Source organism: Pelobates fuscus, chromosome 8 (assembly GCF_036172605.1).
Source record: "Pelobates fuscus isolate aPelFus1 chromosome 8, aPelFus1.pri, whole genome shotgun sequence".
NCBI lineage: Eukaryota > Metazoa > Chordata > Amphibia > Anura > Pelobatidae > Pelobates > Pelobates fuscus.
Genome location: NC_086324.1, coordinates 33,429,231 through 33,447,423, shown reverse-complemented (window position 1 = coordinate 33,447,423; position 18,193 = coordinate 33,429,231). Strand labels below are relative to the sequence as shown.

Here is an 18,193-nt window from a genome sequence, read left to right as displayed (position 1 = left end):
ACATAGAAATTATTTTAAATTCAGTGATTTGAAGTGGTCATGGTGGCAGGAGTCAGTATGTGCAATGTTTTTTTGAGTTTGAAACACTACACATGCAGAGATGATTTAATTGTCAGCTGGGCTAGTGGTACACCCAGTATGCGTGACATTGGCAGTCCAAGACTATGTGTTTTCAATGTCAATTCTGTGCATATTTAGCATCTGTCAGCACGCACTGCACACTGCTGACAGAGCGCCTGCAACTTAGAGATCACAACCTCCTCCCCCACTACAAAAAAATCCCACCTCTTGCCAGACCGGAGCATGCACATGCGCTCTGAGCTGGTGAAACAAACAGATGCCTGGGATTGGTCAGCACACAACCCCTTCTCTAGGGGACCTTCTCTATAGTGCCCAATAGGGCATTTAAAGGGACACTCCAGGCACCCAGACCACTTCTGCTCATTGGAGTGGTCTGGGTGCCAACTCCCACTACCCTTAACCCTGCAAGTGTAATTATTGCAGTTTTTTAAAAACTATTCTATTAGACAGCCACTAGAGGGAACTTCCTGGTTTCTAGCACAGGTTTTCGGTGCTAGAGCGTCGCTGGACGTCCTCACGCTGTGTGAGGACCTCCAGCGTCGCTCTATTCCCCATAGGGAAGCATTGAAATTCATTTTCAATGCTTTCCTATGGGGTGCGCTAATGCGCATACGCGGCATTGCCGCACATGCGCATTAGGTCTCCTCGGCCGGCGGGTGAGATCAGTCTCGCCCACCGGCCGATGTAAGCAGAAGGAGGAGCGGCGGGGGAGGAGGAAGCAGCGACGTGGGACATGCCTCTGGTAAGTCACTGAAGGGGTTTTCACCCCTTCAGCAACTGGGGATTTGGGGGTGGGAGGGAGAGGGACCCTCCAGTGCCAGGAAAACGGATCATTTTCCTGGCACTGGAGTTTCCCTTTAACACCAGAAAGGTACATGCCCTCACATAAGCGGTTGGAGCAACACCTTAGCTTTACTTTTTCTTATGTACATCATGATCTTTGGGAATGGATGGAGCAAGGGTGCTTTTCAGTTGCAAAAGTAACAAGCGCTTATGTGGCATTCGTTGACTCATGGATTGTGGGTAAACTGTAGACATCATGAGCAGAGAAAAACAAAATGGGGATAAGCCCTTATCTGCTTATCCCCATTTTGTTTTCCTCTGCTTATGTAAAGTAAAACAGAGGAACAAAAAAAATAAAAAAATATGATAGTACCACTTTGTGTGTGGGAGAAGGTACTGATACTTTCAAATACTAGGGAAAGGGCTCCTTGTATGACCTGTTTACCATTTTTGTTAGTGTGCCCTGAGCGATGCTGCTGCTGTCCAAGGCATAGGCATAGAAGCTGAAATTGTTAAATGGATACTCCAAGCACCATGACCTCTTCAATGAGTTGAAGTGATTATGGTGCCTAGAGTCTGTAAGTGTAGCATTTCGCACATACAGCGTTTATCCCATTTGCTGTCAGATCTCAACTTCCGGCAGCATCATTGGGGCATCACTAGGCAGCCCAGTTCTGGCTGGCTTATGTCAATTTTGTGCATATTTCAATGCAGAGAATGTCATTCAATGTCATTCAATGGCTGAGAGCTATCAGCTGACGCTTTCAATCAGTGCATAGCCAAGGGGATCCTCATTCAGCTTCGGCAGCTTGTCACAGCCTCTAGCATAGGACACTTGGAGTCCCAGATAAGAAAGCAAACACTTATCAAACAGTTTACCCCATTACCAGGAATTGGCACCAGGGTACTCATAATCAACCCTTTAATAAACTGCATTTACTATTCCTTTACTTGTTGAGGACAATGTATAGGTGAAATGTACCTCACATAATTTTTGCATATTTCTGTAATTTGATATCCACTTTGCCAAACTCATCTACCTTTCCTCCAGGAATTCTCACATCTACAAAGAGATGAAAACTACAAATACAGAGATTGCAGTGAGTTCATGTGCTCCCACATGGCTCAGTGCAGTATCACACAAAGGACATAGTAGCAGGCCACATAGGATGTGCAGTCCACAGCAGAGATAGAATACAAACATCAGCTGAGCTGAGCATTGTACACACAAGCTAATTCTAGTGACTACAATGTCTGCATAAAAATGGTAAACAGTCCTAAAATGAACTTTCACACATTTGTGGTGGATATGTCAACTTTAACTTTGAGGCAATAACTTTCATCATCAAATTGTCAGTTATTCGTATTGTCATTCCAAAAAAAACTGTGTCACAAGCTATTATGCTCCGAGCTACAAAAGGCATGCTTTCTTAGCAAGTGCGAGTACACAAATCATATAGCAGTAAAAATATGCACAACTCCACATACAAAGCTAAGCAAACCTTTCCAGGAACCCACTCATTCAAATGTGACAACTATTGTTTACTTAGCCAAGAGCAGATGAGAGACTGGTTTGATACAAATGGCAGGTCTTTCAGGTCCCTGTATATATTATGACTGTGTTCTGAAAAGCTGTAGAAAACTGTTTTGGTTTTTTTTTTTTTTTAATAACCAGTTTCATGCCTGGGATTTCAGATTCCAAGTGGCAAGGTTTGAGTGCCATCCATAATGCCCTTATCTGGAAATAGCCCAACTATCCCATCTGATAAAATAGAATCACAGATGGAAGAACTTGATGGATAATTGGCAAGTATGTTCTTGTAGTTGAATGACTACTGTCATGCATGGCTCCTAGCATTCAGATGCGGAAGGAAAGATTTATTTTTTTACTGAAACCAGGTAAAATCATGTCTTTTCATAACAAGACTACTGACCAATAACTTCTACAGTAGAAAAAACAAAGTTTATAAATGCACAGTCTGAAGATACAATGTCATGTAATACCAGAGATGAATGCCTTTTCATCCCGGGCAAGGTCTTTCAATACTTCAAACAGCTCATAGAACTGGTTAGGGTGCCTTTCATCTATGTGTCCCAGCTCCTGCATTCCTGTACAGTTATCGGTTTTACAGGGTCTCTAAGAATTTGTGATCTGTCCCCCACTGACTGTATAATGTAGACCATGGGTCGTCAACCTGGTCCCTACCGCCCACTAGTGGGCGTTTCAGGACTCCAGGTGGGCAGTAGGGATTTTCTAATTTTGACAGATTGGGCGGGCGCGAGCCGGCGGTACCCCTGCGACTGGGTACCGCTATCACCACTTGCAGCCCCGGCCTGCGCAGCAAACCGCCGGGACGCATATGGAGGGGTCCATCGGGTGGCCCATGCTGTCAGGGCCACCCGATGGATGTGGATTGTAAGGGGCCCGGTCAGCACTGGGCGCTTTAACAACGCGACCGGGCCCCCTGTGATTACATCACAGAGCTGGGAGGAAGTGACTGCACTTCACTCCTCCCAGCCAACACTGAGAGCCGCGCGGGAGGAAGGAGGAGGAGGGAGTCGGAGTGGGAACTCTGACTCCCATCCACCTGAGCCACCACTGGACCCCAGGGAAAGTCACCCTCCTGCACCTTAAAGGTAGGAAACAGGAGGGTGACTTAAATATAATGTGTGTGTCTTATATATGTGTGTGTCTTATGTATGTCTGTATATATGTGTGTATGTATGTGTGTCTTGTCTTTGTATGTATGTGTTGTGTGTCTGTGTGTATGTGTCTTTGTATGTATGTCTTATGTGTGTGTGTCTGTATGTATGTGTGTGTGTGCCGGTCTGTCTGTCTGTCTGTCTGTCTGTCTGTGTATGTGTATGCGTGCCTGTCTGTTATAGTGGGCTATAGTAAGTAATAGTAAGTGGGATACCTAGCTCAGCCTTCCTACTGGGCATTGCTAAAAGGAAGGTTTAAAAAAAAAAAAAAAAGGTGGAGGGGAATTGAGGAGGGGAGCTGACGCACAGATGAGAAATCATATTATGCGCAAACAAAGAAGTCGTCTGAATATCACTGAAAGAGGAGACCTTAGTTTGTTCCTTACGAAAATCAAACCAAATATCAAATATTTAGTCTTGCAGCATCAACCTCAAGGATCTCATTAATCACTAGTAAAGGTAATTTCAATTTACTTTATTGTTTTCTCATTAAACTTTTTAAAGTTAAAAACATTATAAACATGCATTAAGTAGAAATAAAGATATATGTACATATATATTTTTTAAAATACCCTCCTTTCTAAAAAAATATTCTGCACTTGCGCGAAAACTGGTGGGCGGTCAGGAAATTTTTTCAACCAAAAAGATGCATTAGTGGGCAGTAGGTAGAAAAGGGTTGACTACCACTGATGTAGACGGAGAGGAGCATTACATCGTACTGAGTCATACTAAGCAGTGATTGGATGAGTGTGCCAGGTGGTGTTACGCCCTGCAGGAGCCGGCTCTAAACGCCGGCGGGCGTTTCAGTATTTAGCGTGTGTCAGCCGATTTCCCCTTGTGCAGATCGCGGTCGGGGGACTTACCTGGCCTGTCACTGCGATCAGTGTTACATGTGTCAGCCTAATGGCGGATACATGTAACAGGCGCCATGATCCCCCTGCAGACTGGTAGGGGGAGTGCTTGTACCACCCAGGCACTCCCCCCTGTGATCAATTACCCAATCTGCAGGAGGTGATCACAGTGACAGCCAGTCACTGTGATCACTGTTAGTATGTGTCAGCCAATGACCTCAGATCACTGGCTGACACATTGTCTCTGCCCCTCTCCTCACTTCGATCTGAGAGAGACATTGTTGTTTTCCAGCTCCTGTAAAAAGGAAAAAAGTTTTAAAATTTTTATTTTATTTAACCCTTTCAGTGCTGATCACAGCATATTACTGTAATCAGCCTGATTAGGGCATTTAGTACTTTTGTACTATATTTATAAATTTTTTGGGGGTCAAAAAAAAGAATTTCTCTTTTTTTGACCCTTTGTGTCAGTTGCAGCAACCCAAATCTCCATTACCCTTTCCCCGCTGCCGTGATCACTGTACTGTACAGTATATCTGCTGTACGGTACTATATCAGTGATCACTGTGATCATAGGGCTCTCTGATCAGGCTGACTTTTTTTTTAGGGTTATTTTTTTCAAAACTTAAAAATAACCCTTTCAGTACTGATCGCAGCTGCCTATACTGTGATCAGTACATTTATTTTCTTTATGAGGGTGGGTAGTGCGTGTTAGGCAGGTAGTTAATTCGTTAGCCCCTTTCACTTAATTAATTTTTCCCCCTAGAATGGCACGTCGCTACTCAGCCGAGGAGGCGTATGCCATTCTGGCAGGCAGTGATAGTGACACTCTGCAAGACAGTGACACTATCACTGCCTCTGACATTGAGCCTCTGAGTGAGACCTCAAGTGATGGTGCCCCACCACCACTCACAAGAGGACGCTCAGAATGCCCAATGCCAGAGGGAGACTGGGTGCCTTCAAACATGATGGCAGCAGAAATACCGCCATTCACTGTTACACCTGGCATCACTGTAACAGTGGACGACTGCAAGCCAATTCGTTTTTTTGAGCTCTTTATGTCTGATGATGTATTTGAGCTCATGGCTCAGCAAACAAATTTGTTTGCTATGCAGTATCTCTCTGCACATCCGGGGTCCCATCATAATCGCAGGAATATGTGGAGACCCACAGATGTCGCAGAGATGAAGCGGTTTTGTGCTTTAACCCTAGTGATGGGTATAGTTAAAAAGCCCAGTATCAGGTCCGACTGGAGCAAGCAACGCATCCTGGCTACCCCTCTTTTCCCTGAGGTTATGCAGAGGGATCGCTATCTGCGACTGCTGCGATTCCTTCATTTTAATGACAACTCACTGTGTCCCCCTAGAAATGACCCACTGTTTGACAGGCTCTATAAAATTTGGCCCTTTATCCAACTCCTGTCAGACAGATTTTCAGAAAATTATATCCCCGATAAAGATATTTCAATTGACGAGTCCCTTATGAAATTCAAAGGTCGACTGCTATTTAAGCAATACATTCCCGATAGCGGTCCCGATATGGCGTTAAATTTTATAAATTATGCGAATCCTGTACTGGTTACACATGGGCGTTTCGCATTTACCAGGGGAAGGATAGCCATCTTGACCCACCAGGATGCCCTGATTCTGTGGGTACAAGTGGAAAGATTGTTTGGGATCTAATCCTTCCCTTGTTAAATAAGGGATATAGGCTATGGGTTGACAATTATTATACCAGTGTACCGTTATTTAAAAAATTATATTACTTTGAAACCCTAGCCTGTGGCACAGTGAGGAAGAATCGCAGGGGTTTCCCCCAAACTCTGGCAAGAGGCAGAAGTAGTAGAGGTTCCTCTTCAGCCCTCCGCCAGGATGAGTTGCTTGCCCTTCGTTTCACAGATAGGAAGGATGTATACATGCTGTCTACAATGCATGACGAAAGTACAGTGCCAGTGTCTGTGAGAGGTAGCACTGAGCGTCTGGAAAAGCCGAAGTGCATTGTAGACTACAGCAAGTTTATGGGGGGAGTAGACTTGGATGACCAATGCATACAGCCCTATCTAGTGAACCGGAAAACTAGGACCTGGTACAAGAAAAGTGCAATCTACGTGACCCAGATTGCAATTTTCAATGCTTATGTCCTCTATAAAAAAGAGGTCATAGGCAAGCCCTGCCCTTTCCTAGACTTCACTCTTAGCCTTTTGTCCCATTTATTAATTATTTACCCAGCCCCCCAATCCCACTATGGGATCAGAAGATCTCCAAAGACTTTGTGGCAAACACTTCCCTTCCCGAATCCCTGCTACCGCCAGTAAAAGAAATTCCCCCAAAAAGTGCCGTGTTTGCTACAAGAAAGGAGTCCGAAAGGACTCCAGTTATTATTGTCCAACCTGCCCATCTCAACCCGGACACTGCATAACAGACTGTTTCAAAGTCTACCATACAGAGCTGAACTTCTAAATCACTCTGTATGGGACTTTGGCAGTTTGTTTGCTTGATTTCCCTGGATTACTGACTGTACCGACCCATTGGCTTGCTTTACCGACTACTCTAACTTCTGGATTCCCCTGACCTTGGCCTGTCCCGGTTTACGCTAGCCATTCTAAAGTGGCTACACCAAACAACTCAAAATACTACAATTGTAGTATTTGAAATGTGCCTTCACAAAAAAAAAAGCAAAAAACTAATCACAGGGTTAATGCTGCGATTAGCACTGAAAGGGTTAATAAAATTACTTTTTTGTTTTCTTAACTTCTCAGCTTTTCACACAGTAACTCTCTATGTGAGATTAAAAATCTCTCTGCCTCTCTATGCCTCCAGATCAAAGTGTATGTGGGGGTACTGTTCTATTCCTGTGATATAATAAAAACCTTGAAACATTGTACATGTGTTCTATTCAGAAGACCGTGTTCAATCAAAATACTGAGGTTTTACTGCACTAATACCAGGATTATGAAATTTCTAGTGAAAATCCAACTTATGTGATTAAAAAGACAAAACTAAAAGTACCGTATATACTCGAGTATAAGCCGACCCGAATATAAGCCGAGGCCCCTAATTTTACCCCCAAAAACTGGGAAAACTTATTGACTCGAGTATAAGACTATGGTGGGAAATGCAGCAGCTACTAGTAAATTTCTAAATAAAATTAGATCCTTCAAAAATTATATTAATTGAATATTTATTTACAGTGTGTGTATATAATGAATGCAGTGTGTGTATGAGAGTGCAGTGTGTGTGTATGAGAATGCAGTGTGTGTATATGAATGCAGTGTGTGTGTATGAGTGCTGTGTATGAGTTCAGTGTGTGTGTATGAGTTCAGTGTGTGTGTGTATGAATGCTGTGTGTATGAGTGCAGTGTGTGTGTGTATGAGAATGCTGTGTGTATGAGTGCAGTGTGTGTGTATGAGAATGCTGTGTGTATGAGTGCAGTGTGTGTGTATGAATGCAGTGTGTGTGTATGAATGCAGTGTGTATGAGTGCAGTGTGTGTGTGTATGAGAATGCTGTGTGTATGAGAATGCTGTGTGTATGAGAATACAGTGTGTGTGTGTATGAGAATACAGTGTGTGTGTGTATGAGAATACAGTGTGTGTGTGCATGAATGCAGTGTGTGTGTGCATGAATGCAGTGTGTGTGTGCATGAATGCAGTGTGTGTATGAATGCTGAGTGTGTGTGTATGAGTGCAGTGTGTGTGTGTATGAGTGCAGTGTGTGTGTGTATGAGTGCAGTGTGTGTGTATGAGTGCAGTGTGTGTGTATGAGTGCAGTTTGTGTGTGTATGAGTGCAGTTTGTGTGTGTATGAGTGCAGTGTGTGTGTATATGAGTGCAGTGTGTGTGTATATGAGTGCAGTGTGTGTGTATGAGTGCTGCGTATGAGTGCAGTGTGTGTGTGTATGAGTGCAGTGTGTGTGTGTGTGTGTGTGAATGCAGTGTGTGTGTAATGCAGAGTGTGATGCAGAGCCTTGGTGGGGGGTGGGCATTTTTATTTTTTAATTATTATTTTAATATTTTTTTTGTTTCATTACATTTTTTTTATTATTATTATTTTTTTATTATTATTTATTTATTATTTTTATTTTATTATTTTTATTTTTTTATTATTATTAATATATATATGCATTTTTTCGTCCCCCCTCCCTGCTTGCTAGCTGGCCAGGGAGGGGGGCTCTCCTTCCCTGGTGGTCCAGTGGATGGGCACTGTGTAGGAGGGGGCTGTGGGGGCTGTAGAGAGATGTTACTTACCTTCCTGCAGCTCCTGTCAGCTCTCTCCTCCTCTGCCGGTCCGTTCAGCACCTCGGTCAGCTCCCAGTGTAAATCTCGCGAGAGATTTACACTGTGAGCTGACAGAAGAGCTGAACGGACCGGCAGAGGAGGAGAGAGCTGACAGGAGCTGCAGGAAGGTAAGTAACATCTCTCTGCAGCCCCCACAGCCCCTGTCTGTATTATGGCAATGCAAATTGCCATAATACAGACAATTGACTCGAGTATAAGCCGAGATGGGGTTTTTCAGCACAAAAAATGTGCTGAAAAACTCGGCTTATACTCGAGTATATACGGTAGATATCACTACATGGGCCCAGCATTTCTGTTAAAATGGCTAGACCAAACATCTCAAGGTCTGCATTTTGTTGTATTCTGGGTTGCTTCTTTTGAAAATGGTATGCCATAACGGTGGAAATGTTATTACCCAGGCTGCCATGCTCTCTGAATAGCCACATAGGCCCAGAATATCACTTTGCCAAATTTCCAACTTTGAAATCTAATATTTTGTCCCCGTGACTACCCCCTAAAAAACAAAAAATCTGGTACATGGGGGTACTGTTATATTCAGGAGACAATGTTAAAAAAAAAAAAATAGTGAGGCTTTGTTGCAATAACTCATACCAGGAATAGGAAATGTCCTGTGAAAAGTGAGTTCATGTGTGGAAAAAAGCACAAATAAATCTATTACCGCTATGTGGGCCCTTCATTTCTGATAAAGTCGTTAGACCAAACATCTTAAAATGCACCATTTGAAATACTCTGGGTTGCCTATTTTTGAAAATGGTATGCCATAATAGTGGAAATGTTATTACCCAGGCTGCCATGCTCTCTCAAAGGCAAGATAGGCCCAGAAAATCGCTTTGCCAATTTTCAATGTTTAAAACCAAAAATGGACAGGCATATATTTGACCCTGTAACTTTCCAAAACCCCATAAAACCTATACATGGGGGTACCGTGGCGCTCGTGAGACATCACTGAGCAGAACTAGGAGTGTTTCAGGGCAGTAAACTATATACTAACAATAATATTATCAGTGAAAGTACAGATTTTATGTGAAAAATGCAAAAACAAAAAAAACAAACAAAAAAAAAAACGTTAACTTTGGCTGTGCCCAAGTGGCTACTACAAAAGACTGGCCATACCCCATTTTGAATACCCTGGGATGTCTACTTTTTCAAATGGTATGCCATGATGGGGGTAATATACATTTCTTGGCTTCCATACGGTCTCAAAGGCAGCCTGGACACTGTAAACTAATCTGACAAATTTCAAGATGAAAAAGCATAAATGGATAAGCCGTATATATGACCCTGTAACTTTCCAAAACCCCATAAAACCGATACATGGGGGGTACCATGGCGCTCGTGAGACATCACTGAACAGAACTCGGAGTGTTTCAGGGCAGTAAACTATATACTAACAATAATATCAGTGAAAGTACAGTTTTTATATGAAAAATGCAAACAAAAAAAAATGAACGCTAAACTTGGCTAGGGTTTGTGTCCAAGTGGCTACTACTAAAGACTGGCCATACCCCATTTTGAATACCCTGGGATGTCTACTTTTTCAAATGGTATGCCATGATGGGGGTAATTTTCATTTCTGGGCTGCCATATGGTCTCAAAGACAAACTAGGCCACTCAAACCAATCTGTCAAATTTCTATGTAGAAAATAAAATAATGGACAAGCTGTATATTTGACCCTGTAACTTTCCAAAAACCCATAAAAACCTATACATGGGGGGTACTGTTTTAATCGTGAGACATTTCTGAATACAAATACGTTTTATTGCAGGAAAACCGAACAGTATTCTGACATTAACAGTTAAATTGCCATGCTGAAATTGAAAAATAACAAGATTTCTTAAATTTTTCACGTTTTTTAGATTTTATTCATATAAAATGGAGTTCCAAATATGAATGTTTGATATGAAATGAAAGCTCTGTTTCCCACGAACAAAATTATATATAATAAGTGTGGGTGCACTTAGTATGAAAGAGGTAAATTATTGTTGAACAGACATATAGTAAAATTCTGTGGTTTGTTTACATTTTTTTTGAATCACAACTTGTACATATGGCTGCGGTCTTAAGGGGTTAACATACTATTTGGAAAAAGTAAAATCCTTTACTGCAAATATTAAAGTTTTAAGACATATTGCTCTTCATCAAATCCCTTGCTTCTGAGAGATTGGCAAACATCATGTTTTAAGAAACATCACGAATGCCAATGTTGAGATGTATGACATATGGAAATGTTCTCGGTCCACTTTATGCAAACACAGCAAAAAAATCTAATATGGAAAATCACTGTGCCATTTGTCAATCCTTTCTGTAATACACATGACAATAATATGTAAATACATTCCAAATATAGGCTAGGAAACAATATGTGCATTTTAATGTACCCCATTTGTTTAAATTTAGCTAACACAGGCTTACTAAAGTAACAAATGTATGGAGTCTGAGCCTTGAGCCCAGGTCATCAATATGTAAAGTAAAGCTTAAAAAAGATAACTACATTCTAATAATAATAATAATAATAATAATAATAATAATAAAGTAGCTGGGTTTTAAAGATACACCGGGCTAATATTAACTTCATAGAAACACAATTAATGCAGTGCCTTATAATTAACCATGTATCTCAGATACTTTTTGTATTGCAACCATACCCAATCCATTCAGCCAATCATTGCCCTTTATTCAAATTTAATAAAAAGTAAATGTTATTGGGCTGAAATATAATTTATGATCTATTACATATACGGCCTGCAGGTCTCACATATCAAGCCTTCAGGACTATGCACTTTCCACTGCTAGGCCTGACTGCAGAGTTTACACCTCTACTGTGTGTCCACAGGTCAGCAATACCAACAACACTGAGCCACTTTCGAATGCAGAGGAAAGTTGGATCCTTGTCACATCAGTGCTTAGCAATGAAGCGAGGACTAAGCATTTCCTGACTCACTCCTTTGCTGTATTTTACTGGATGGTACTAGAAAAGGTCAGTCTTCCTACACTAAGTCACACACACACACACACACACAAAAAGGTATGGGCACTGCTCACCATATGAAAAAGGTAAGGAAGTGGGCACACATGCAACAAATAATTATAACAATTGTAAGGAAGTAGCGGTAAAAATAAAAAGAAGGGGCTAAAACATAAGGGCTACGAAAGACAGGGACAGACAAAAAAAATAGGATCAAACACATGACAAGAGATACTAGGAGGAATACAGAAATAATAAGTACAAAGACAAAGGAGACAGAAGTAGATACAAGAGGTGGAGCAGACAGATAGCCATTAATAAATGGCAGAGAAGTGGAGACTGGCATAGAGCATATAGCTCAAAATAAAGGGACGCAGAGGGATGGAGACAGGAAAAGGTGGAGATTACTATTAAAGGGACACTATAGTCACCTGAACAACTTTAGCTTAATTAAGCAGTTTTGGTGTATAGAACATGCCCCTGCAGCCTCACTGCTCAATCCTCTGCCATTTAGGAGTAAAATCCCTTTGTTTATGAACCCTAGTCACACCTCCCTGCATGTGACTTGCACAGCCTTCCATAAACACTTCCTGTAAAGAGAGCCCTATTTAGGCTTTTATTGCAAGTTCTGTTTAATTAACATTTTCTTATCCCCTGCTATGTTAATGGCTTGCTAGACCCTGCAAGAGCCTCCTGTATGTGATTAAAGTTCAATTTAGAGATTGAGATACAATTATTTTAGGTAAATTACATCTGTTTGAAAGTGAAACCAGTTTTTTTTTCATGCAGGCTCTGTCAATCATAGCCAGGGGAGGTGTGGCTAAGGGCTGCATAAACAGAAACAAAGTGATTTAACTCCTAAATGACAGTGAATTGAGCAGTGAAATTGCAGGGGAATGATCTATACACTAAAACTGCTTTATTTAACTAAAGTGATATAGGTGACTATAGTGTTCCTTTAAGCAATTACAAAGAGCACATTTACACATCAACAGTCATGTTTGTAAAATGCTGCGCTGATGTCTTACCAACAAGGTATTTTCTACAGAATGGTGTTAATACAAAACAAATCCCATGTAGTTCTAACTAAATCTACTTGGTGACCCTTATTTCATCATGCGACCCTACAATTAATTTAGAAGTTGTTTACAAGAAATACATTATCACTAGCATCTTGATACATCTGTGCATAACAATGAAATAATTAACCTCAGTACAGAACTTAATATGTCTAGAAAGAGCTTTGCCAGAGCATTAACCGCATTTCTAACTTTTTTTTTTTTTTTTTTACAGCATTTTAATTTTTCATTTGGTGATGAACCATTAGTGCAAAAATTAGCATTTTGTAAATTTTTCAACAGAATCATTGTATGAGGCCCATATGTCGACCTTTCAGACACATTTTCGCACATTTTACAAAGACAGATGACAGAAGCTGGAATTAAGAAAATCTGCTTGTTATATACATATACATATATATATATATAAAAATCCAAATTCCTTGCACACTGACTGAAATATTAGAATCCGGGTGCTTGTAATCCAGGGTAAACTCAAATATCAGAATACATAATATGACCAGCACTCACGGTTTTGTAGAGAAATAAAAAGTGTAGATTTTATTTAAATATGGTTAAAAAATGGCAGCTCGACGTTTCAGTCCTCATCCAGGACTTTCATCAGGATGAAAGTCCTGGATGAGGACTGAAACGTCGAGCTGCCATTTTTTAACCATGTTTAAATAATATCTACACTTTTTATTTCTCTATAAAACCGTGAGTGCTGGTCATATTATGTATTCTGAGATATTATATATATATATATATATGCGCGCGCACACACAAGCTAAAACTTAATTATGACATCATTAAAATGCGCATTGGGAGGCTCTAATGTAAGTCAGATTTCACATCCAAGGTGAGAAAGCCATATGATTTATCTGAAGCCTTCCTCACACTTGGCCTTGAAAAGATCGGAGGTGTACCATTGCATATCATTGATTATCTTCAAAGTCTAACTCATTTCTATTTTTTTTTTATTTACAGACCTAGTGTTCACACACTCGTTATTTAAATATGCATTTCAAATTAAAATCCCATTCCATTTGTAAATTGATATACAGTTCATTCAAAGTATTTACAAACAAACATTTATACAGGCACAAATTACAGCAATATATGTGAGCTTAAACAAGGCGTATATAAAGATGCTCTGCATACCGGTAAACTTTAGTTTAACATGCAGACATTTATTAAAGGAACTGCAGAGGTAAAAAATGCATATCCTTTTATTCCACCCCAACAGTAAACCTGTCACTAAATGCTTTTTCCCCTAAATAGTATAAAAATTAGCTTTAAAAGTACCTTTTTTTTTTTTTTTTTTTTTAATCTTTAATTTGATCAGATTTTCTGCTCCTCCTCAGAATGCATGTCATTTCTCCCTTTGCTTTTTCCCTGCTTTCTGTGTTTCAACCAGACTGTCCACCTATGGTCATGGTTCCCTGATGCATTGCCATTCTAAAAGTTTGCAAATCATCATGGGAGTTGAAATTCTACAACATCTTGGGATTTATCACATGTACTACGGACCATGTAATCGGACATGTGGGCAAGACAGATCTTGCATTGAGGGACCAGATCAGAGGACACCGGTCCGCCATCACTACAGCTTTTCAGGATCAGCAAACGGATAAACCCGTAACAAAACATTTCTGGGCAGCACAGCACAGACTTCCCATGTTAAGATTTACAGTCATAGACCCTATCTCTCCTCTACCACAAGGAGGGGATAGATCCAAATTGCTCTTACAAGCTCATTGGATCTTCCGATTGGACAGTCGGCCCTAAAGGGATTAATGAGAATATTGTGTATTCCATGTTTCTATAAAAATATACAGTATTAATATAGATTAGAATAGCATGCATTTCATACTATGTATTGGTGACTAATATTCTTTTAGCCTTAATCTGTATAGCTCTAGTATATGAATTTAATTTGACTATACATTAGAAATTATTTAGGGGAAATGTACCTGCTTTGAGTATCTCCACCCTTGAATCCTTTGCTTTATATGTATGCTATTTGATATTCTATGCTTATTCTATTCTCTCTTCCCACTTTGTTGGGTTGGTGAACTTTCTAACTATCTTTGTACATGAGGAAAAGTTAGTGCTTTGGTCACTATATCACACACTATGTATATTTAATTTTGTCACTATTTCACTAATCACTTCTAGCTTGTCTTTGCACCACACAGTTTTGCAAGATCATCTACTTTCTCCTACATTAGTGACATGTTCTATGTACTTTTGTCCTCCATGCATCTTTCTATCACTCGGGGTGACTAACAAATTCAGCACTTTTGTATACATGTTTCCTAGCAACTACCAGAGTCATGTCGCTGCATGTACTCATGTCTATCATCACACGTTACGTGATCTCCGTGAGCACTTCCACGTGAGCTGCACACTTGTCATTGAAAAGTATTTTTCCCCACTTTATCTATATAATATTTGCTATTTGCATTACACAGTGATGTGGAGTACCCGAATGGGTCAAAATGTTGGTCCGACACCTATGTAATATTGGGCCTTCGAGTGCACCCTTCTATCAGTTTATATACTCACACACACTCCTTTTTGGTCTCCTACTTTCAAAGGCTAGCAAAAGATCCTGAATAGCTGAGTTTCTGGAGAATTCTTGGCCTTTTACACTTTTTTTTTTACACTTTTTGTAAAGTTGTAAGTACTGTACCTAGAGAAAAAATCTGTTACTAACTTCCAACTTATTTCTGTTAGCAGATTGCATAAATAGTTTTTTTTTTTACTTTTTTAGTATGAAAAAGATATCCGAAGCTATACTACTCTGTCTTGTGGAAGTGTCAATTGGTATCAAAATGTGGCACAAGGCAGAGCTTTAAAGCGGCATTGTCACCCCACTCCTCCTCCAAAAGGAGTCTTTCATAAAGAATATTTTTACAAAATAAATACTCACATTGACTGTGTTGGAATTTTAATGAAATTCCAAAGCAGTCAAGATATACAAGTAATTTTCCTTGACAAAAAGGCAGAACTACATTATCTCAAGCCCCCAGCTGTCACTAGTGATGTCTGAGGGGGAAAAAAGGCTCAGTCTAAGGAAGATCCCGAGTTCTCCCTTATAGAACTCAGTGTTTTACTTTCACGCATGTGCGATAGTACAATGCTAACATGGGCTGCTTTCAGCTGAAGCGGAAAAGCAGAAACGGCGTGGCGGCAGCAGTAATGGACAGGTAAGTATAACTCATGTTCCCCTGCACCACGTGGCAACAGGACACTCAGCGGCAAAGTCACAGTCTGTGATCTTTGTAAATTGTTCAACGAACCCTAGACAAACAAAGCCACTTTAAGCAGCTTCCACCACATTGTTCAATGGATAAATGGAATGCCTTTGGCATACCTACAGAATCACCCTATTAAGTATCCCACAGTCTTTTAGATCTTCCAAAAGATCCCATTTGTCCTCTACTGGATTCCAAGAAGAACATGGCATGAGCAAGAACAGGAGTTCAGGTGTTACTTCCCATTTTCCAGGAAAAGGGCTGAAAAAAAAAAAAATATGTATGTGTGTGTGTGGTGCAGTTTCTCTGTGCCAGAATAGGTTCTGCTTACATTTTGCAATTGGCACACCTATTTATCGCTGTCAACCTGCCAGTATGGGTTTAAGACTAAAATAATGCTCTATAAGAAGCATTTGATTGGTGGACTGTAGGGACTGGCACGCATACACTGTGTGTCCACAATACTGCTCTATGAGAGGATCAGGCTGCAATGAGGAGTCTGTTTTGGCACCAGTAGTTTAATGGCTTTTTAATTTATATTTAATTGTATTTGCTTTTCTTTTAAGGGGAGCCAAGTATTCTAAACAACAAAAGAAATGCATTAAAATAAAATAAAAAATTCTCTTCACAACAGCATTTCCCCTGTTTTGTCACTCCACTATATACTCCTGTGGAAAAGTAAAAGATACGCTCAGCATCTGACTACTAAAAGCAACTACAGCACATATGTTAGCAAGCAGGAGAACTTTTCTCCTGCTACTTGACTGTCGATCAATCCTCAACCTATGCATTCAATACAACTCAGCATGCAGAGAACTGAAAGGTGAAGTGGGGACCATTGTTCTTTATATAACAAAAAAACAAAAACCAACAACTATACAATTAGCAAGGGGTCTGAACATTTATGCAAGTGTGATATTTCAGCTTTTTGCTTTGTCATTATGGGGTATTGAGTGTGGGTACAAACAGTTGTAACATAAGACTGCAGCATAAAAATGGAATAAAAATGATGGGGTCTGAATACTTTCTTAATGCCCTGTATATCTTAATTTTACCATGATGTATAGCAATTCCAAATGGTCTTTAGCAGATGAATGGAATTCTGCCTAGTGAAACAAATCACTTTTTTTCTTTTTTATTTTAGGATAAACTGCAGAGACAATTTAGCAAAACAACCCTATTCAAGCTGCTGACAGATTGCTTTTCCCGTTCTGATTGGAGCAGATGGGAGCTGAAGGCCCCCAAACCAGGAAGTGTAACAGTACATCTCGGAACATAAAGGGAAAGAAACATATTGAAATTCAACAGTGAATATATGTTCAATTTGAAACAAGTGAGAAACACAAGCCAATATTGTTCTATAAGAGAACAATATCTAACTGTGTATCTAACCAAACCACCCAGAAAGCCTGTGTGTGATAATACAAGCCCTTACTGTTGGTTAACTAATAACATACAGTACCTTACAATAATGGATATGGCTGGGGGTGGGGAGAACAGGAATAATAATAATACAAAAAAAAAAAATACATCCCAAAAAAAACAGAATTAGTAACTCTGCTAACCTGGCCGAGTCCAGGCATGCCTCCTCCAAGCCTTAGAAGTCTGTCCATATTCCTGGAAGAAAGAATAAAATGTTGGAATGATTAGTACATTATATTATTATGTGATATCAACCTTCAATCATTCAGTATGCCAAAAAATTGTGGTGGTAATTACAACACAACATCAATCTTCCTGTTAATTAACACCACATATTAATTCAAGAAGCTGTCTCCTGAACTAATTAACAAACCTGATTTGCTTCTTTAGGTTTTGGTTATCCTAAACCACAACGACAATTTAAATACATTTTAATGAATTTTTTTAACCCACAGGTATTTATTTATTTCTTTAATTCTTAGCAAACATGCCACGGATTTAGATACCTAAATCATTTATGTAATCTACAAATGATTACCTTACACCATGCACAAATATAAGCCCTCTTACATGCACCTACAATAGGAAAGTAACATGTTACATGCTCATTAGAATATCATTCACTAATTAACTTGCAGCTTGTCAGTTATCATCAAAACTACAACTGAATGATTATGCAAGAACTCTCGGCAGAGGTGTATTGAACAGATTTTCGGCATCACTGAAGACCTATGTTTTGATATCAACGAGAGACAGACATAACGCTTTTTTTCTCA

At 40.0% G+C, this 18,193-nt stretch overlaps 1 protein-coding gene across 1 annotated transcript in view; it reads right to left on the bottom strand.

The window, feature by feature from the left end:
• PSMD14 (proteasome 26S subunit, non-ATPase 14) overlaps nt 1-17,609 on the bottom strand; it is a 55,466-nt gene extending 37,857 nt beyond the window's left edge. The window contains exon 1 of the mRNA XM_063428614.1: nt 17,561-17,609. Within this exon, the coding sequence (XP_063284684.1) occupies nt 17,561-17,608 (48 nt within the window). The 5' untranslated portion in view covers nt 17,609. The remainder of the gene's footprint in view (nt 1-17,560) is intronic.
• Nucleotides 17,610-18,193: the final 584 nt, after the last annotated feature.